We start from the raw sequence: 21,731 nt of genomic DNA, 5'->3' as shown, positions 1-21,731 counted from the left end.
AGCCAACAGCACCACGTCGTCTGCAAAAAGCAGAGACGCGATGCTGAGGTCCCCAAACCGGACCCCCTCAACGCCTCGGCTGCGCCTAGAAATTCTGTCCATAAAAATTATGAACAGAATCGGTGACAAAGGGCAGCCTTGGCGGAGTCCAACCCTCACTGGGAACAAATCCGACTTACTGCCGGAAATGCGGACCAGACTCTGGCATCGGTGATACAGGGACCGAACCGCCCTTATCAGTTGGCTCGGTACCCCGTACTCCCGAAGCACCCCCCACAGAACCTCCCGAGGGACACGGTCGAACGCCTTCTCCAAGTCCACAAAACACATGTGGACTGGTTGGGCGAACCCCCATGCACCCTCGAGGATCCTGCTGAGGGTGAAGAGCTGGTCCACTGTTCCACGGCCAGGACGAAAGCCACACTGTTCCTCCTGGATCCGAGGTTCGACCTCCCGGCGGACCCTCCTCTCCAGCACCCCTGAATAGACCTTACCAGGGAGGCTGAGGAGTGTAATTCCCCTGTAATTGGAACACACCCTCCGGTCCGCCTTCTTAAAGAGGGGAACCACCACCCCAGTCTGCCAATCCAGAGGCACTGTCCCCGATGTCCACGCAATGTTGTAGAGACGTGTCAGCCATGACAGCCCCACAACATCCAGAGCTCTTAAGAAATCCGGCCGGAATTTCTTTATGATTAGCAAATTGCAGGGTTTGCACACAACAAAAGCCGCCAGCACGTAACGGCGAAGGCTGATGACGTTATGTGGCTGATGTATATTTTTGTTGACAAATTAGAAATTAAAAATAGTTATTTTGAAATTAGATAGCATCAACTCAAACTCCAAAATAAACTAATAATATGAATAACAATGAATTAAAAAAATACCCTTACCGTATTTTCCGGACTATAAGGTGCAGTTTTTTTTTTATAGTTTGGCCGGGGGTGCGATTTATAATCAGGAACGATTTATATGTCAAATTATTAACACATTATTACTTAATCATTAATATATTACTTACTTAGATCTATATGACTACAGTGCCTTGCGAAAGTATTCGGCCCCCTTGAACCTTTCAACATTTCGCGACATTTCAGGCTTCAAACATAAAGATATAAAATTTTAATTTTTTGTCAAGAATCAACAAGTGGGACACAATCGTGAAGTGGAACAAAATTTATTGGATAATTTAAACTTTTTTAACAAATAAAAAACTGAAAAGTGGGGCGTGCAATATTATTCGGCCCCCTTGCGCTAATACTTTGTAGCGCCACCTTTTGCTGCAATTACAGCTGCAAGTCGCTTGGGGTATGTCTCTATCAGTTTTGCACATCGAGAGACTGGAATTCTTGTCCATTCTTCCTTGCAAAACAGCTCGAGCTCAGTGAGGTTGGATGGAGAGCGTTTGTGAACAGCAGTCTTCAGCTCTTTCCACAGATTCTCGATTGGATTCAGGTCTGGACTTTGACTTGGCCATTCTAACACCTGGATACGTCTATTTGTGAACCATTCCATTGTAGATTTGGCTTTATGTTTTGGATCATTGTCCTGTTGGAAGATAAATCTCCGTCCCAGTCTCAGGTCTTTTGCAGACTCCAACAGGTTTTCTTCCAGAATGGTCCTGTATTTGGCTCCATCCATCTTCCCATCAATTTTAGCCATCTTCCCTGTCCCTGCTGAAGAAAAGCAGGCCCAAACCATGATGCTGCCACCACCATGTTTGACAGTGGGGATGGTGTGTTCAGGGTGATGAGCTGTGTTGCTTTTACGCCAAACATATCGTTTTCCATTGTGGCCAAAAAGTTCGATTTTGGTTTCATCTGACCAGAGCACCTTCTTCCACATGTTTGGTGTGTCTCCCAGGTGGCTTGTGGCAAACTTTAAACGAGACTTTTTATGGATATCTTTGAGAAATGGCTTTCTTCTTGCCACTCTTCCATAAAGGCCTTATTTTTGCAGTGCACGACTGATTGTTGTCCTATGGACAGACTCTCCCACCTCAGCTGTCGTTATCTGCAGTTCACCCAGAGTGATCATGGGCCTCTTGGCTGCATCTCTGATCAGTCTTCTCCTTGTTTGAGATGAAAGTTTGGAGGGACGGCCGGGTCTTGGTAGATTTGCAGTGGTCTGATACTCCTTCCATTTCAATATAATTGCTTGCACAGTGCTCCTTGAGATGTTTAAAGCTTGGGAAATCTTTTTGTATCCAAATCCGGCTTTTAACTTCTCCACAACAGTATCTCGGACCTGCCTGGTGTGTTCCTTTGTCTTCATGGTTCTCTCTGCGCTTTAAACAGAACCCTGAGACTATCAAAGAGCAGGTGCATTTATACGGAGACTTGATTACACACAGGTGCATTCTATTTATTATCATCAGTCATTTAGGACAACATTGGATCATTCAAAGATCCTCACTGAACTTCTGGAGTTAGTTTGCTGCACTGAAAGTAAAGGGGCCGAATAATATTGCACGCCCCACTTTTCAGTTTTTTATTTGTTAAAAATGTTTAAATTATCCAATAAATTTCGTTCCACTTCACGATTGTGTCCCACTTGTTGTTGATTCTTGACAAAAAAATAAACTTTTATATCTTTATGTTTGAAGCCTGAAATGTGGCGAAATGTTGAAAGGTTCAAGGGGGCTGAATACTTTCGCAAGGCACTGTATATACGACAGATCTATATGACTGTATTGTAGCGTTACCAAAGTACCAGGCAAGTCGTGGGTTTGGTAACCGGCTCTGTTTTTTCTACAAAACAAGAGTTCAACATACGAGCCAACACAGTGTGTCGCCTCATTTTAACAAAGCGCCCCGGATCGCTCTTCCCATCTCTTCCCCCCTGCTGCCTTCATGGCCTCCCTAGGCAATCAGAAACTATTGAACTCTAACAACATACAAGTTGCTACAATAAATAAACAGTAATCCCTCGTTTATCGCGGTAAATTGGTTCCAAAAACCACCCGCGATAAGTGAAATCCCCGAAGTACGGTCACCCTCTCATCTGTACATTTTAAAATTTTATCTGTACATTTTGTGTGTGTCAAATGTATATGAAACCATTTAAGTGCATATTTTATTATTAGAACATTAAATAATTGTTTCAAACATGTAAATAATACATTAATAGTATAAATAACATACAGAAAATTTTGTATAAATATTGAAAATATAAATATTATACGTGTGTGCGTGTAACATGTTAAGAAGTACTGGGCAGGCTAACGAGTTAGCGGAAAAATGCTAATTCGCGATCGTGCTAACACGCGAAAACGGACCTTTAAACGAACATTTGGAGCAATACTACATTGTCCTAAAGGTTAGACACGTGATCGTTCATTTCTCTTGTTAGGAGACCCACTTACATCGTCAATGACTCCTGTACCACTGTAACCGACATATGTACACGAACGTAAAAAAGGTAGTGGTATTGCTTGAAAACGGCCTTCAAAATAAATCACCCTACCTCAAATCAAAGCACGGCTGAATAACATAAATAACATGGCGAATTCTTAACACATACTGTAAATATGTTTTTAGAACAACTTTTATTATTATACATTTTTTCTAACAAGGTACAAGTGTACATACTGTAAATATGTTTATAGAACTCTTTTATTATTATAACAATTATTCTATAGCAAGGTACAACACTGTAAATATGTTTTTAGAACTGAATGAATGAATATTTATTGATCCCCAGGGGTGGGGAAATTCAGGCCCCAGCAGTATCCATACCACAGAGTGGGTATACAAAAGACACACAGATGGCATAAGCGCAACTCAACAGGCTCTCATAAGGCTGCCACACAACGGCGCCACAAAGAAAGTCAGAAAGTGTTCAAGATAAAAGCCATCAAAGCAAATCAAAGCTAAAAGACAAAGGAAAAAAAGTAACAGCGGCCAACCAGCACCCCTCAATACAAGAGAACACCCCAAAACACACAAAATAGCCTCCACGGGGTCCATAGACAGGTGTAAGGGCAGTCCAGTTCAACGGCGCCCAATGGACCGTGGTCGTGAATCGGTGAAAACATCACAAAGCAGGCAAACGTGTGAGCAGCGCCCTGGGCACCCAGTCGGGGCACGTGCAGATGGTCACCACGGGGCTAGCATGGCGAAAGTCGTTGGTTCCGACGAGCACGAGGGAGCGGACTCCCCACAGGGGTTGCGGCTGCAAGGCCAAGGCGAGGGACCCAGCCATCACTGGCCGGATAAGCAGGAAGCCGTCGTAGAGTTACGCCGGTCTCGACCGATGATCCCGGTCCCAGGAAGAAAAAAAAAAAAATATCCGATCCGAAGAGACACCGAGGTGCGGTAGAAGGCACCAGCATCGCCGAATGGACAAAAAGACAGAAAGAAAAAGGAGAAAAGAAGGAAATAAAGAGGAAAAGAAAACCTCTTATTATTACAACATTTTCTTTTTATGAAAAGGTACAAGTGTACGCACTGCAATTGTGTGGGCACTCCTTGCCTTCTGCTGGCATGTAGGCAAGTTTTGGGGCATAATACCTCAATTTAGAAGTTTTATTTTGACTTTTAATTTTTGTTTTTTATTTTGAAAAAAAATCCGCGATGTAGTGAAACCGCAATGTAGCGAGGGATTACTGTATATCAAATAACTAACAAAAATAACAAGTTTATCGAACCATCCGTGTCACTCCAAATCATTAAATCCATAGAAATCTTCGTCCTCTGTGTCAATCTCTGTCCTCTGTGTTATAAACAACTGACTCCGGACGTTAGTGAATGGATTCAGACTCATTGTCAGTGGCGGCTCCAATTATTCCACAGGCCTAGTGCGCCCTCATGCGGTTCAAAGTGAAAATAAGTCAAAGTCAAAGTCTGCTTATTGTCAATTTCTTCACATGCCAAGACACACAAAGAAATCGAAATTACGTTCCCACAATCCCACGGTGACAAGACATAGTACACAATATACATACAAGTAAACAACACAAAAAAAAATAAAAACAAGAAGGCACAAACAATGAATAAATAAGAGTGATGAATAAATAATAAATAAACAAATAACATAATAAATAAGAGGAGCAAAAATGGAGCAAGTGTGCAAACAACAGACAGTCAGAATATAGCGCAAAAGTACAGGACGCTACGCAGAAGGGGGGAGAGAGTTCAGGATCCTAACAGCCTGGAGTATGAAGCTGTTGGTGAGTCTGGTGGTGCGGGAGCGCAGGCTCCTGTACCTCTTCCCAGAGGGCAGAAGATCAAACAAAAAGTGAGCGGGGTGACTCACATCACTCACAATCGCGGTCGCCTTGCGGGTGAGACGGGAGGTGTAAATGTCCTTCAGGGAGGGGAGTGAAGCACCAATAATCTTATCAGCCGTGTTCGCTATGCGCTGCAGGGCCTTCATGTTGTATTCAGTGCAGCTACCACCCCAAACAGCGATACAACTGGAGAGGACGCTCTCAATGGTGCCACGGTAGAATGTAGTCATGACGGCCGGAGGAGCACTTGCTCGCCTGAGTTTCCGCAGGAAGTACAGACGGCGCTGAGCTTTCTTCGCCAGTGATGCGGTGTTGGTGGACCAGGAGAGATCCTCACTGATGTGCACCCCCAGGAATCTGGTGCTGCTCACTCTCTCCACCACAGCACCGTTGATGGTCAGTGGCAGGTGTTGGGTGTGACCCTTCCGGAAGTCAACAACAATCTCCTTGGTCTTGTTGACGTTCAGCAGGAGGTTGTTGTCCCTGCACCACGTGGTCAGAAGGTCAACCTCCAACCTGTATTGAGTCTCGTCGCCCTTGGTGATGAGACCCACCAGAGTCGTGTTGTCAGCAAATTTCACGATGCAGTTGTTGCTGTAGGTTGCAGTGCAGTCATGCGTCAGCAGGGTGAAGAGCAGCGGACTGAGCACACAGCCTTGGGGGGCCCCCGTGCTCAGCGTGATGCTGGCGGAGATTTTGTCGCCAACACGTACCACTTGAGGCCTCTGACAGAGGAAGTCCAGTAGCCAGTTGCAGCAGTAGGTACTGAGGCCCAGCTTGTCGAGTTTGCAGATGAGTCGTTGTGGCACAATGGTGTTGAAGGCAGAACTGAAGTCCACAAACAGCAATCTCACATACGAGTCCCTTCTCTCCAGGTGGGTGAGGGCCGAGTGGAGGGCAGAGCAGATGGCATCCTCAGAGGACCGTTTGGCTCGGTACGCAAACTGGAAGGGGTCTACGGTGGGGGGGGAGAATGGATCTGATGTGCTCCATGACAAGCCGCTCAAAGAACTTCATGATGATGGGCGTCAGTGCCACGGGGCGGTAGTCATTGAAGCAGGACGGAGCAGGTTTCTTCGGCACAGGTACGATGGTGGCAGCCTTGAAACACGAAGGGACGATGGCCTGCTGCAGGGAAATGTTAAAGATGTCCGTGAAGACACCCGTCAGCTCCCCAGCGCAGTCCTTCAGCGCTCGACCTGGGATGTTGTCAGGGCCCGCCGCCTTACGGGTGTTGATAGCGGCAAGCGCCCTCCTCATGCTATCGGCAGAGAGGCACAGGGGCTGCTCGTGTGGAGGGGCAGGGGTCTTATGCGGGCAAGTGCTGGTCTGAGCGTCGAAGCGAGCAAAGAAGCGGTTAAGATCGTTGAGCAGACGGATGTCGCCCTCACAGCTCTGAGGCGCGGGCTTGTAGTCCGTGATGGTCTGAATGCCCTCCCAAAGGCTCCGTGCGACCCTGCTGTCCTTGAAGTGGGCGGTGATCTTGCAAGAGAATGCCCTTTTCGCTTCCCTGATGCCCCGGGACAGGTCGGCCCTCGCTGTCCTCAAGCCGGCCTCATCCCCCGCTCTGAAGGCTTTGTCCCTGGCCCTCAGCAGCCTGAGGACAGCCCCTGTCAGCCCTGGCTTCCAGTTAGCCCGAGTGATGATGAATTTCGAGTGGGTCACATCATCAATGCACTTCGTGATGTAAGAGGAAATAGAGTCAGTATACTCCTCTATGTCCGTCCGATCGTTGCAAGTGGCCGCCTGCTTAAACATTTCCCAGTCAGTCGTGCCAAAGCAGTCTCGAAGCGCATCAGAGGCACCCTCAGGCCACACTCTTACCCGCTTGCGAAGCGGCCTCGATGCTTTCACCATTTGTCTGTATGCGGGCAAAAGTATAACAGTGATATGGTCAGAAAGTCCAAGATGGGGGAGGGGGGCGGCTTTGAAAGCTCCTTTCTGTGAAGAGTAGACCAGGTCCAGGAAGCTGTCACCACGTGTTGTAAAATTAACATGCTGGTGAAGCCTCGGAAAAACAGACTTCAGGTTAGCATGATTAAAATTCCCAGCGAAGATGGTGAAACCGTCAGGGTGCGCCATCTGTTGTTCACTGACGGCCTGGTACAGTTCACTAAGAGCCGCGATCCTGTCTCCTTCGATGTTGGAAGGCGGGATGTATACCGTGACTAGCAGAATCGCAGTAAATTCCCTTGGCAGGTAAAAAGGACGGCACTTAATGATCACAAACTCCGCTAGTGGCGAGCAGTGCTTGCATACCACTACAGAGTCCCGGCACCATTCGTCACGGATGTAGACGCATATTCCACCTCCTCGCGATTTTCCCCCTTTTACAATGGCCCGGTCCGCCCGATAGCACGCTAGCCGCTCCAGATGTACAGCAGAGTCCGGAATGTTGACAGTCAACCAAGTCTCAGTGAACACAAGCACACAGCAGTGTGCAATAACATGTGAAGTGATACAGTGCTTCTCAATCATTTTCTGTGATGCCCCCCCCTAGGGAGAAAACATTTCGCGCCCCCCCATTTTATTAACATTAAAGAAGACAAAAAATAAATAAAAAAGAAAGATCAACTTACAATAAAGTTACTAACTTACCTAATAAGTACCTAACTTCATTAATAACACTGTTTTTTAGTCTGTAACAGAACAGATTCAATGTGCATCACTTTGTATGAAATTAAAAAATAAATTATAATTATTTAAACTATAAACATTCTTGACCAACTGCCATTTTATGCTGAAAAAAATCCATCCATCCATCCATCCATCCATCCATCCATCCATCCATCCATCCATCTTCTTCCACTTATCCGGGATCGGGTCGCGGGGGCAGCAGCTTTAGGATGGACGCCCGGACTTCCCTCTCCCTAGCCACTTCGTCCAGGCCTGCCGAGAGACATAGTCTCACCAGCGCGTCCTGGGTTGTCCACGGGGTCTCCTACCGGTGGGACATGCCCGGAACACCTCCACAGGGAGGCGTCCAGGAGGCGTCCTGATGAGATGCCCCAGCCACCTCATTTGGCTCCTCTCAACGTGGAGGAGCAGTGGTTCTACTCAGAGTCTCTCCCGGATGACCGAGCTTCTCACCCTATCTCTAAGGGAGAGCCCGGACACCCTGCGGAGGAAACTCATTTCGGCCACTTGTATCCGGGATCTCGTTCTTTCGATCACGACCCATAGCTCGTGACCATAAGTGAGGGTAGGAGCATAGATCGACCGGTAAATTGAGAGCTTTGCCTCTTGGCTCAGTTCTCTCTTCACCACGATGGACTGGTACAGAGTCCGCATTACTGCCGACGCTGCACCGATCCCCCTGTCAATCTCGCGCTCCATCCTGCCCTCACTCGTGAACAAGACCCCAATATACTTGAACTCCTCCACTTGGGGCAGGATCTCATCCCCGATCCAGAGAGGGCATTCCACCCTTTTCCGACCGAGGACCATGGACTCGGATTTGGAGGTGCTGACCCTCATCCCGACCGCTTCACACTCGGCCTTGAACCGCTCCAGTGAGAGCTGTAGATCACGGAAGCCAACAGCACCACGTCGTCTGCAAAAAGCAGAGATGCAATGCTGAGGCCCCCAAACCGGACACCCTCAACGCCTCGGCTGCGCCTAGAAATTCTGTCCATGAAAGTTATGAACAGAATCGGTGACAAAGGGCAGCCTTGGCGGAGTCCAACCCTCACTGGGAACGAATCCGACTTACTGCCGGAAATGCGGACCAAACTCTGGCATCGGTGATACAGGGACCGAACCGCCCTTATCAGTTGGCTCGGAACCCCGTACTCCCGAAGCACCCTCCACAGAACCTCCAGAGGGACACGGTCGAACGCCTTCTCCAAGTCCACAATACACATGTGGACTGGTTGAGCAAACTCCGATGCCCCCTCGAGGATCCTGCCGAGGGTGTAGAGCTGGTCCACTGTTCCACGGCCAGGACGAAAGCCACACTGCTCCTCCCGAATCCGAGGTTCGACCTCCCGACGGACCCTCCTCTCCAGCACACCTGAATAGACCTTACCAGGGAGGCTGAGGAGTGTGATTCCTCTGTAGTTGGAACACACCCTCCTTCTTAAAAAGGGGAACCACCATCCCAGTCTGCCAATCCAGCGGCACCGTCCCCGATGTCCACGCAATGTTGCAGAGGCGTGTCAGCCAGGACAGCCCCACAACATCCAGAGCCTTTAAGAACTCCGGGCGGATCTCATCCACCCCTGGGGCCTTTCCCCGAGGAGTTTTTTAACTGCCTCAGTGACTTCGACCCCAGAGATTGGAGAGCCCACCTCACAGTCTCCAGGCCCTGCTTCTACAATGGAAGGCATGTCAGTGGAATTGAGGAGGTCTTCGAAGTATTCCCCCCACCGACTCACGACGTCCCGAGTCGAGGTCAGCAGCATGCCATCTCCACTGTAAACAGTGTTGACGGTGCACTGCTGTCCCCTCCTGAGACGCCGGATGGTGGACCAGAATTTCCTCGAAGCCTTCCAGAAGTCATTCTCCATGGCCTCGCCAAACTCCTCCCACGCCCGGGTTTTTGCCTCAGCAACCGCCGAAGCCGCGTTCCGAGTTCCGCTTGGCCATCCGGTACCTGTCTGCTGCCCCCGGAGTCCCACAGGCCAAAACAGCCCGATAGGACTCCTTCTTCAGCTTGACGGCATCCCTTACCACCGGTGTCCACCAGCGGGTTCGGGGATTGCCGCCACGACAGGCACCGACCACCTTACGGCCACAGCTCCGGTCGGCTGCCTCAACAATGGAGGCACGGAACATGGTCCACTCGGACTCAATGTCCCCCGCCTCCTCCGGGACGTGGGAAAAGCTCTCCCGGAAGTGGGAGTTGAAGCTCTTCCTGCCAGGGGATTCTGCCAGATGTTCCCAGCAGACCCTCACAGTGCGTTTGGGTCTGCCAGGTCGGACTGGCATCTTCCCCCACCATCGGAGCCAACCCACCACCAGGTGGTGATCAGTTGACAGCTCCGCCCCTCTCTTCACCCGAGTGTCCAAAACATGCGGCCGCAAATCCGATGACACGACTACAAAGTCGATCATCGAACTGCGGCCTCGGGTGTCCTGGCGCCATGTGCACACATGGACACCCTTATGTTTGAACATGGTGTTCATTATTGACAATCCGTGTCCAGCACAGAAGTCCAACAATAGAACACCGCTCAGGTTCAGATCGGGGTGGGGGCGTTCCTCCCAATCACGCCCTTCCAGGTCTCACTGTCATTGCCCATGTGAGCATTGAAGTCACCCAGTAGAATAATAGAGTCCCTGGAAGGAGCGCTCTCCAGCACTTCTTCTAAGGACCCCAAAAAGGGTGGGTACTCTGAGCTGCTGTTCGGTGCATAGGCACAAACAACAGTCCCACTGCACTTTTTATCGCCTGCTCTGTGCTGTGTGTGCGTATGTTGCGTGAGCTCTACACTGTAGAGCGAATACTCCTTGCGCACACTCTTACAGTGATACCGCCACTCCCACCTACTGCAGTGGATGTCTAATTACCCTTTAATCTTGTACAGCCAAAGAAAAGCATGTTCCCTGGTGTCACACGCGCCCCCCTTGGTAACGCACCGTGCCCCCCCAGGGGGGCGTGCCCCACTGTTTGAGAAGGACTGAACTATACTACAGTAGTTAAGTAATGTGTTAATGATCAAGTAATAATATATATATATGTAGTATATGATATCGTGTTCATAATTTCAGATATAAGTTGCTCCTGATTATAAGTCTCACCCCCGGCCAAACTATGAAAAAGAATTGCGACTAATAGTCCAAAAAATACGGTATATGTGTGTGTATGTGCGTGTGTTTGTGTGTGTGCGTGTGTGTGAGTAACCAATTGCATGGAAAGCATAAATGTAAATCCCTTAAATGTGACCTTCAGAATTCCTTCAGTCTGTACCCCAATGTTTCACTACAGGCCTGCTGGGATGGCAGTCATTGGTCTGGCGTTTGGGCAGTACATTCTGGAACCTTTCTTTATGCCGTGTGATACTCCACCTCTTGCTGTCAAACTGATCACAGCCATTGGCCTTGGTACGTATGTATTTTTTTTTAGAGTTACAGCATGAGCTGTTGTGTCAAATAGTGTTGCCAACCGTCCCGTATTAGCCGGGACACCCCTTATCTCGTACGGGACCTCAAATATCCTGTATATTGACTATCAACTATATTGTCACACTACTACAGATCCTAGATCAGATAAAACAGCAATGTCACATCAAGTTCTTTGCTCAAGCGCCACTCACTCTGCCTGTCATCCAATCTCAGGCATCATTACGTGCATGAGTTATAGGCAAATACGAGTGCAATTGTAGCAAATACTACCAAAAAAGGTAATTGTTAGGTTTAAATCCAATCAGACATTAAACCACACGCTGGAAGGAAGAGGAGGAAAGAACCAGAACAGGTTTACTCGCGAGGAGAACGATAGAGAGCAAACTCAGTTACAATCTCCATCAATTCTGAGTTCTCACTTCACGTGCTCCTCTATTTTAATGTTTTGGTTGCCCTGGTTACAGAGGCGTTGCTACACTAAAGGGAGGGGAGATTGTGTCTGTAGCAACGCTGATTAGCTAAAGAATGTAGTGTGGTGTAAATTAGCACTTCATTGTCGGCCCGTGACCCCCGCAGGGTTTGTCCAGCTGTTCTTCTCCCATTGTTGACTGCCTCGTCCGCAAGTGAGATCAGATAACTTGAATTGCCGCTTTCCTGTGGAACAATGCAACTAAACCTTTGCTAGACTACTTAGTAAATTAACTCACAATGATAATAAGTAACTTGTCCTAAACACTTAAACAAACATTGAGTAAAAATGGGATAACTTGCATGCAACTACTTTAAACAAAGAAAACCAGTTCTGACCACCAACAATCTATGAACCAAACCTACAGTACAAGAACGAAGTTCTTGAACCAAATACGAACACTTTGCCTATGCAAATAAGCTCTGCTCATTGTTGGTGAAGGCCTCTTACTGGAACAAAACACACCCATAACAAAAGGACATATGGCTGGCAGGTATCAGAAAAGACATCCCTGACACAAAGAGGAAAAACCTAGACAAAAGGAAAGTCATAAGATGTAAAGAGAAGGCCGCCAGGTGTGGCAGGCCATCGCTTTACGTAAATTATCCCAACATTTCCCTCCTTTTTATCCCATATTTGCTCATTTATACATCACCAAAAAACAACCACTTCTCTCGATTTTCAGTTGTCGGATCACAAGTATGAGCACAAATAAGTTTACACCAAAAAAGGATAAATGTTGCGACATTATCATTCGGAAACACACAGATCTGGGAAGAAGTCTGTAAACTCAAATGCAAAAATTGCATCATCATCATCGTTATCATCAACGTGCTGGCGTTCAGACATTAGGCATACCCGGGCCATCTTGTCTTCCATGGGCGATATTGCTGTAGTGATGAGACGATTAAACAGCGCACGGAGACATGGAATACAACAACATCCACACAAGGTGAGTATAGCAGTAAATACCGCAACTGATATTATAATTGAGGACACAAGGGCTTTATACTTCCCAAAGGCATTCATCCAGTTATCCCACATCGATGTGTCCACACCAGAGTGCTCTTTCATCCTCATGTTGAGGGATCGCAGGCCTGCAATGGCTTTCGTCAGGCTCCCGTCAGGGGCGGTGTTGTTGGGGATGAAGGTACAGCATTGTTCTCCGAACATTGCACAGACCCCACCTTTCTCAGACAACAACATATCAAGAGCAATGCGATTCTGGAAGGCCATTAGGGAAGTCGCGGCTAGCTGTTCATGCACCGCCTCAAGCCCCGCTTGTGTCCAATTGCCCAATTTTTGCACGTTGTAATGGATGTAATTTATCCTGTCTACGTTTTTGTTTATCGTACACCACCAGCAAATGGAAGACTCCCATCCTGCTGCAATTTGGTCAACTAATTTATATTCGCTAGGAACCCCTCGGGGTACTCCAATTGCATCTATGTAAGTTGGATCATGGTCGCCTTTCCAATTTAGAGATCTTTTGGTTCTACCAACTTTAACCCATTCCACCGGCATCACCCTTTGTTCCTCTACCACAAGATTCATGGCAGTCATTGGATATATGGCGGTGGGCAATATTAACGTGACTAAAGCACAACTACCCGTACGGTTTCTTGGCAGACGATCAAAAATTCTACTATCTCCACACCACCACCATATATCGCTTCGTGACACAGGAACAAAGGATACATCGGTTTCAATTTTTTCACTGCACCAGTCATCTGACAGGTTTCCCAGCTTCTTTCCAGATCCGGTCATGTAAATACACGTAAAATTACCTTTGGCTACATTTCTTGAAAACAATGGCTTCTTTTTCTGAACCGACGTCATAGGGAACACTTCGTCCCACATTTTACACTCTGGGCTAGGATTTGTAGTAGCCATAACAGATTTCACACAGTCTTTGGACAATGGCGACTGTACAATATACAACAATGGCCGGGGACCCATACAAACAACGCATTCTGTTTTTGCTGCTTGTGCAGCTTGTTCTGCCAATAACAACCAATTGTTACTTTTACCAGTTACACCCGTAGTAGCTTGAAACCAATCATCCACATCCATCCTTGATAGATTTACTGCCACTACAGAAGGTACCTGTGGTAAAGCAATTTGAGTGTCATCTTTCTGATCAGGTAAACTTTGGTGGATTAATTGTTGTGATTGTTTCTCATCGATCAATTTTATCTTTATCAGCCCCAAGGGGTCTTCACCTTGTACATCTACGCCTAACACCAGATAAAAATCATTGACCGATGAGACCCCCCTACAACCTGGCAATTGCAAAGCAGGGGATCCGAAATCTCCCAATGTTCGAAATGAGTATGGGTTACTTTTGAGATTTGATATAGTCAGTAAAATTGGATTGTACTGGCCATCTTTTACTGGCTGCATTTGCCCTCTAGCCAAAGTAATTCCCTTCTGTAGCATCCTTTCCCATGCCCTAGTGTAAGCGGAAACATACCCCTTAGGCCCAGTGTTCCACAACACATTTTCCCACTTACACCACGGTACTGCATCTACAGCAGTCGCTGTCAAAGTACACATGTAAACATCATGTTTTTGCCATGGCAGTCCAGATCCACCACAATAGATCACACTGCAAAGGTCAAATTGATAAGTTACAGTTGTCCCTTTCTGGTGCAATAATTCTACACTACTGCCAGAAGTTCTCACACACCTGTCTGTAGTGTGTCCCGCTGACTTGGTTTTTTGCTCGATAACAGGCCCAATTTGTCGTTTAGCCCGATACAATGCGGTACTACTTTCAAAGACAGTGTGGTTGAATCGCCCACCCATCCCTACCTCACTCAGCATGGCTGGGCGTGCTCCCACCGGTTCCCGCAAATACCACATTGCCAAGAATAACACAATGGCAACCAAAGTGGCTGCCAGGCATGCAACAGCCTCATTGATCCACCTCCTTGGCTTTGGCATTTCACTGAGAGGTAAGGTCACCTTAATCAGACTTTTGCTCACTTTTTTTCTCGGACGTTACCTCGAAGGAAATGACTCTTTTGCAATGTGTTAGGTGTATCCAAGTTGACCTCTCAGCTATTTTGAGCGCTGTTGGAGTGGTCAACAATACTTGGTACGGCCCTTCCCACTTGGGAGAATGCCAGTGCTTCTTTTTGATGCTCTTAATGAGAACCCAATCCCCTGGTTCCACTAATTCCAGTTCCTGTTGAGGGACAGAAACATCCTCATTAGTGGTTTGGTTTTTTTGCTTCTCAAACATTTTTCTCATGTAATCTGCCAGATTGGAATCATCGTCAGTTTCCCATTCATTCTTAAAATATGGTAATCTATATCGTCGCCCAAACAGTTTTTCATATGGGGTTAAACCCGCAGTACTGGTAATGTTAATATACAATTTGACCAAATCTAGACATTTTGTCCATGGTCTTCCAGTTTCTTCCATGCACTTTTTTAATCGGTTTTTTATTGTTCCGTTCATTCTCTCAACGAGACCCGCTGACTCAGGTCGGTATGAACAATGATTGTTTAATTCTATGTGGAACATCGTACCGATTTTCTTTATCACTTGATTCACAAAGTGTGTCCCATTATCACTATAAATCCTCTCTGGAATCCCATATCTTGGTATTCTGTCTTTACATAATGTTTTTGCCACTGTTAAAGCATCCGGTGTTTTGGTTGGAGCCAATTCAATCCATTTTGAGAATGCATCTATTATGACCAGACAGTATTTTTTCCCATCATCCCGATTTAATTCAATATAATCCATATGTATTGCTTGAAATGGATATTGCGGTTGGGGAAATTTCCCTCGCCTTGGTCTAAGATTACCCTGTGGATTGTGTTTAGCACATGTCAAACAGGCTCTGCAAAAAATTTGTGAATATGAATTAAATCCGTATGTTGTATAAATCTGGCTGACCTGCCCTACCATCCCCCCTGTTGACACATGCGTCGCACCATGCGTCAATATTGCCGCCCATTTGAATAGATTCTTTGGCAAGATAGGTCTGCCTTCTGGTCATTTATAGATGTCATTCTCCGTTTTTGCCCCCTTTTTTTTCCACGATTGAATTTCATTCTTTGGGCTTTGTTGTTGCATATCTTTTAAAATTGTGTCAGTGATTTGATCCACATCCTGTGTGTATAAAAGTGTTGGTGTCTTTTCTGCAGCAGCCTTTGCGGCCTTATCTGCAAACTCATTTCCTCTTGACACCTCATCAGTCTTGTGTGTGTGTGCTGCACATTTGCATACAGCTATTTCTTGAGGCAATTGAACTGCCTCTAAAAGGTCTGCAAGTAACTCGCCATGGGTCACCTTCTTGCCCGCAGAGGTCACCATTCCTCTGTTTTTCCAATATTGTGCAAACACATGAACAGTAGAAAACGCGTATTGGCTGTCTATATAAATTGTTGCCACTTTATCTTTCATTAGCTTACATGCTTCAGTTAAGGCGACCAACTCGGCAGCTTGCGCAGAATAATTTGACGGTAAAGCTTCTGCTTTTAACACTTTATCTTTTGTTACAACCGCATACCCAGTTAATGTTTTTCCCTGTTCATTTTTTCTTGATGACCCATCTACATACAGGATTTCCCCCTTTGTTAAAGGTGTGTCCTGTAAATCTGTTCTGCACTTGGCTATTCTTTCGGCCAATTCCTGACAATCATGTTTTTCACCATCCTCCTCACTTGGGATCAATGTGGCTGGATTCAATATTGTGCACCTCTCCAAGGTCAAATGGGGTTGTGACAGCAATGTTGCCATACATGACAAATGCCTTGCTGGTGATAAGAATGTCATGTTAGTCTGTAAAAGCAGGGCTGACACCGCGTGAGGTACTTTAAGAGTTAATGGGTGAAACAGCACAATTCCTGCACTCGCTTCCACTGCCATAGGCGCCGCAATTACTGCCCTTACGCAGTGTGGCAGCGCACATGCTACACTGTCTAATTTTGTTGAGAAAAACGCTATTGGCTGATATTTATCTCCTGATTTCTGCATCAACAGTGATGTCATGAAATGTCCTTTACAGTCTACAGTCTGGACGAAAGGTTTAGCATAATTTGGTAATGCTAAGGTTGTGCTCGACACCAATGCTTGTTTTATCACACAAAACGCTTCTTCTGCCTCTTTTGACCATATAATTGGTGATGACATTTTCATGTCTTTTTCATACATTAATCTCTGCAATGGTGCTGTAATTTCTGCATAATTTGGTACCCAACATCTACAGTAGTTTGTTAACCCCAGGAATGACATCATTTGCTTCTTTGTTGTTGGTTTTGGTGCTTGTAGTATGGCGATTTTTCTGTCTGAAACAATTGCTCTTCCTCCCGTGCTTAGGTTATGTCCTAAATATTTTACCTCTGACCTACACAACTGCAACTTGCTTTTGTTCACTTTGTGCCCCTGTTTTGCCAAATGACTGAGTAATTCTATGGTATCTCGTTTGCAACTTTCCTCATCGGGTGAGGCTAACAACACATCATCTACATACACCAAAATTTGGCTTCCTCCCGTAGGTTGAAACGTGGACATGCTTGCATTCATGGCTTGCGAATAAATAGTGGGACTTTCGCAATACCCCTGAGGTAATCTGGTGTATGTATATCTCTGTCCCTCATATGTAAATGCAAACCAAAATTGACTTCTTTTAGCAATTGGTACAGAAAAGAATGCATTGCTAATGTCCACTACCGTGAAATACTTAGCATCAGGTCTTAATGAATTTAGCAGCGTATGTGGGTCTGGTACACATGGAGCTCTTTGAATGACCGCGTCGTTTATTGCCTGCAAATCTTGCACCATCCTCCATCCTGTGGAGGGTGGTGCCTTTTTCACAGGGAAAATAGGAGTGTTGCAGGGTGAATCATCACATTTTACTATCACCCCTGCTTGGATTAAATCACTTATTACTGGTTTTATGCCTTCCAATGCTGGCAAGACTCCTTTTATTAATCCAACATCAGTTGGTCCTTGGGACCACAACTGCAAAGGGACTTTTGCCAAAAAGTCCTCTTCTTCTTGCGTTAGAAATACGGATCACATGCCTTCATCAGATCTCATGTGGACTTCCCCTTTAACGTGGGTTGCCCAATTCAACGCTTTGCGTGTCATTCCAGTGCTCTCACTTCTCCATGTGTTTACTGATGTTGCGACCCAATCAGTTGCATTATCTCCCTCTTGTACGAATTCCCCTAGATCTTTCCATTCCATATGTTTGCCCCGGAATAATGATATATGCAATGGATAATTCATCCTATTTATTTTCCGATCTATCTCCTCTGATATTTTTATTGTTGCTGCTGCCACACTCTCAGTATCTGAGTACAGATACGTGATTGTGGCTCCAGCTGGTGACAGCTTCATAAGAGTGTCATAGTACAATTTGTCAGGTCCCGGAAAGTTTCTGTACCAGGTGGTGACATGCAAATCATTGGATTGCATTTTTTCTTCCGGTTTTGTCAGAGACATTTCTCCTTCATGGAGTAGTGCTTCCGCAACTTTCATTGGGTGCGTGTTTGGTACGCCCAAAGCATAATAATAAAATGGCCGTCCTGTACCTTGGAGAACCATTATATTGCTGTCCAGCAATTCACCCCTTCTCTTTACCACCAATTTCCCATGTGAATCAGTTATTAATGCCAATTTCAATTGCGTCAAGCCATCTCTTCCCAATAAGTTCACTGGACAGTCGGGATATAGCAGAACCGGTAGGTTACATGCCTCTCCCTCAGGGTCTCGTATCCAAACTGGCTCAGACATTGTGACATGGGTCATTAGCCCATTTGCAGCTTTGACCCCCACCTTTTTCCCTGACCCGCGTGCGCCTGGTATTGGCTCCCTACAGACTGTTTTACATGCTCCTGAGTCGCATAAGAAAGTGATTGCCTTCCCATTTACCAGCAATCTGATCTGCGGCCCCTTTGTATCTAAAGAAAAGATCTCCTGTATATTTAGGCTAATCTCCATTTCATCTTGGCAGTCAGGTTCCCATTTCGTTACATGGGGATCTGATTTGTTTTGTTCTTGGTCTAGTCATAACTGTTTCTGTTTGTCTGGACAATTGTGTGCCAAGTGGCCCTTTTCTCCGCAATGCCAACATTCTCGTTCACTATAAGGTACAAATCCTCTCCCTCTGCCTCTGCCTCTACCTCTACCTCTGAAGCCTCCTCTATTAGTGTCTCCTCGCCCCCTCTGACCTTTCCACCCTCTGTCTGCATCTTGGTAGAAAGTGTCACTCTCCTCATCCACCCAAAAAATGTCTTTTGTCGCTTTCACTTGTTTCTGTTTTTCTTTGACTACTTTTTCTGCATGGAGGGCGTGATTTATGTATTCCTCCAGAGTTCCAGTGTTCATGCCTATATAATGTTTGATCACCCAGCCTTGTATCGCTGGCCTGGACCCTGCGTGGATGGCATTTTTTAATTGCTGTTGATAAGCACCTTGAGGCGCATTATCGTCCACCAGTCCACTGTGTGTTCTAAACACTTTTGTCATGCGCACTCGAAATTCATCGAAGGCTTCATTATCATTTTGTTTTGTTCTCCCTATCACTGTATAATTTGCTCTCATTCTATATCTGTTGTGTACCCGGTTAATCAGCCCTTCCATTTGATTGATTAATGCTGGGCTGTTATAGGGTAAGGGTTGACCCTGAGCATTTATGGGTGCCCACTCTCCTCTGACTAAATGCCACTCTGGGCCCAAAGCGGTCATCCAGACTTGTTGGACTTCAGTCCCATTCAGACTATAGGATCTCCTCAAGTCTTCCATCCCTGTACAGAACTGTTCCACATCCTCCCTATAAGAAACTACCCCTTCTAATGCTTTCCTTATATCATCCAATGTCCATGTTCTGTAAACCATTACCACCCTGGGGTGCATTTCTTCATTTCTTGGGTCATAATTTGGGTTGGCCACTTGTATCATTGGATACAGCGGCATATCTGGAGTTAATTCAGAATTATCAACAATTGTCTCTTCAGCGAATGGTGCTGAAGGCCTAGGTTTGGTTTTAGGGGTTAGTGGGTAGTTTGCTCCCATTTCCTTTGACCAATCCATGTCTATTGGGTTTTTCTGTCTGGTGGCTCTGTGTGTTGACCCATAAGGGGGGGTGACCCATCTTGTGCATCAGTGTCGGGTACTTGTGGATACAACTTCTCTATGACCTTACGTTTTGAAGTTGTAGCATGTGCTTCCTCTACGCGCTTCTCTACTTCCTCTAGACCTCCCCCCTCTTCTCTGGCTCTCTGTACAATTTGGTTATCTCTTGTCTGCCTACTATTAGGCCCAGTCTCATCATCTTCCTTCCTGCAATACAGCGCTTTTTCAACTTTCTCTTTTTCTCCTCTCTCTCTCCCTCCTGCTACTTTCAGCCAAAACACCACATCCTCATCCCCTTCCTCTTTCATCTTTTTAGGATTTCTCTTTGTTTTCTCTTTTATGGCGCCTCTGAGTTCTATCAATTTGGTTGTTTTTAGTTGTCCCTCAAATTTATATTTTTTAACCCATTTATCGAAATTTTTAAGTCGGTCGGGATCCTGCCTTTCAATTATTTTCCAATCTTTACATTTTAGAGTATCACGGATATTGGTTTTACTCTTCCCGTTCCCCATTTTAATCAATTTGGTCCCAACTGTAAAACCATAGGGGTTTCTAAAGTTGGGTGTTTCCAGTGGGATAACGAAAAAATCCTGTGGTGATTCTCACTTCTACCAGCGTTCTGGTGGAGAATCCTTGCCTATTGCGTCCACAGAACCACGTTATGTGTTCCCCACTGCTTTAATATGGAATACTATATCTAGTGATACGTATTCCCATTCACACTCTCAATCACACAGTTTTAGACGGACGTCTCCGTTCTGTACTTTTACTGTTACTGTTAGACGGAATTTACATTTTCAGCTTTTCTGTGGCTCCGCAACCTACTACTTGGACATCACTGTCCTACGCGGAATTTCAGTTATGCAGGGTCTGTGGACTTCCGTTGTCCTACTTACACACCTAGGTTTTTACAGGGCATGACGAGCCCTCGGCCGCACCACACTTTTTTACAAACAAAAACAAACTCACCCTCTGGTTCTCTTCACCTCTGCACCTCGGATTGCCTTCAACCTTCAGATCCCAGCTGACGAGCAGACAACCAGCCCTTGAAAAGGATTTTAGGACCCCACCTAGGGAGGTCCTGCCGCGCGCGGTCTCTCTGGATCTCCGCTGCCGCCCGCTGGAATCCTCAGGTGTGTTGGCATCCGGCTCGAAGGACCAAATGTTAGGTTTAAATCCAATCAGACATTAAACCACACGCTGGAAGGAAGAGGAGGAAAGAACCAGAACAGGTTTACTCGCGAGGAGAACGATAGAGAGCAAACTCAGTTACAATCTCCATCAATTCTGAGTTCTCACTTCACGTGCTCCTCTATTTTAATGTTTTGGTTGCCCTGGTTACAGAGGCGTTGCTACACTAAAGGGAGGGGAGATTGTGTCTGTAGCAACGCTGATTAGCTAAAGAATGTAGTGTGGTGTAAATTAGCACTTCATTGTCGGCCCGTGACCCCCGCAGGGTTTGTCCAGCTGTTCTTCTCCCATTGTTGACTGCCTCGTCCGCAAGTGAGATCAGATAACTTGAATTGCCGCTTTCCTGTGGAACAATGCAACTAAACCTTTGCTAGACTACTTAGTAAATTAACTCACAATGATAATAAGTAACTTGTCCTAAACACTTAAACAAACATTGAGTAAAAATGGGATAACTTGCATGCAACTACTTTAAACAAAGAAAACCAGTTCTGACCACCAACAATCTATGAACCAAACCTACAGTACAAGAACGAAGTTCTTGAACCAAATACGAACACTTTGCCTATGCAAATAAGCTCTGCTCATTGTTGGTGAAGGCCTCTTACTGGAACAAAACACACCCATAACAAAAGGACATATGGCTGGCAGGGATCAGAAAAGACATCCCTGACACA

General features: G+C 46.1%; 2 protein-coding genes and 1 long non-coding RNA gene across 5 annotated transcripts in view; all 3 read left to right on the top strand.

Annotated features, from left to right (window-relative positions):
- Positions 1 to 21,731, top strand: part of tctn1 (tectonic family member 1) — a 1,200,810-nt gene that overhangs the window by 685,953 nt on the left and 493,126 nt on the right. The gene's annotated exons all lie outside the window — the stretch shown is intronic.
- The window catches only part of LOC119129586, a 539,655-nt gene that overhangs the window by 341,383 nt on the left and 176,541 nt on the right, over positions 1 to 21,731 (top strand). The window lies entirely within an intron of this gene.
- Positions 1 to 21,731, top strand: part of slc7a11 (solute carrier family 7 member 11) — a 232,910-nt gene that overhangs the window by 52,189 nt on the left and 158,990 nt on the right. For all 3 annotated transcript variants that reach the window (XM_037262863.1, XM_037262862.1, XM_037262860.1), the window contains exon 3: positions 11,160 to 11,275. In XM_037262863.1, the coding sequence (XP_037118758.1) occupies positions 11,160 to 11,275 (116 nt within the window). The remainder of the gene's footprint in view (positions 1 to 11,159; positions 11,276 to 21,731) is intronic.

This window comes from Syngnathus acus, chromosome 10 (assembly GCF_901709675.1).
Source record: "Syngnathus acus chromosome 10, fSynAcu1.2, whole genome shotgun sequence".
Classification (NCBI taxonomy): domain Eukaryota; kingdom Metazoa; phylum Chordata; class Actinopteri; order Syngnathiformes; family Syngnathidae; genus Syngnathus; species Syngnathus acus.
The sequence above is the reverse complement of the archived record's forward strand: the minus strand, read 5'-3'. Positions and strand labels throughout refer to the sequence as shown.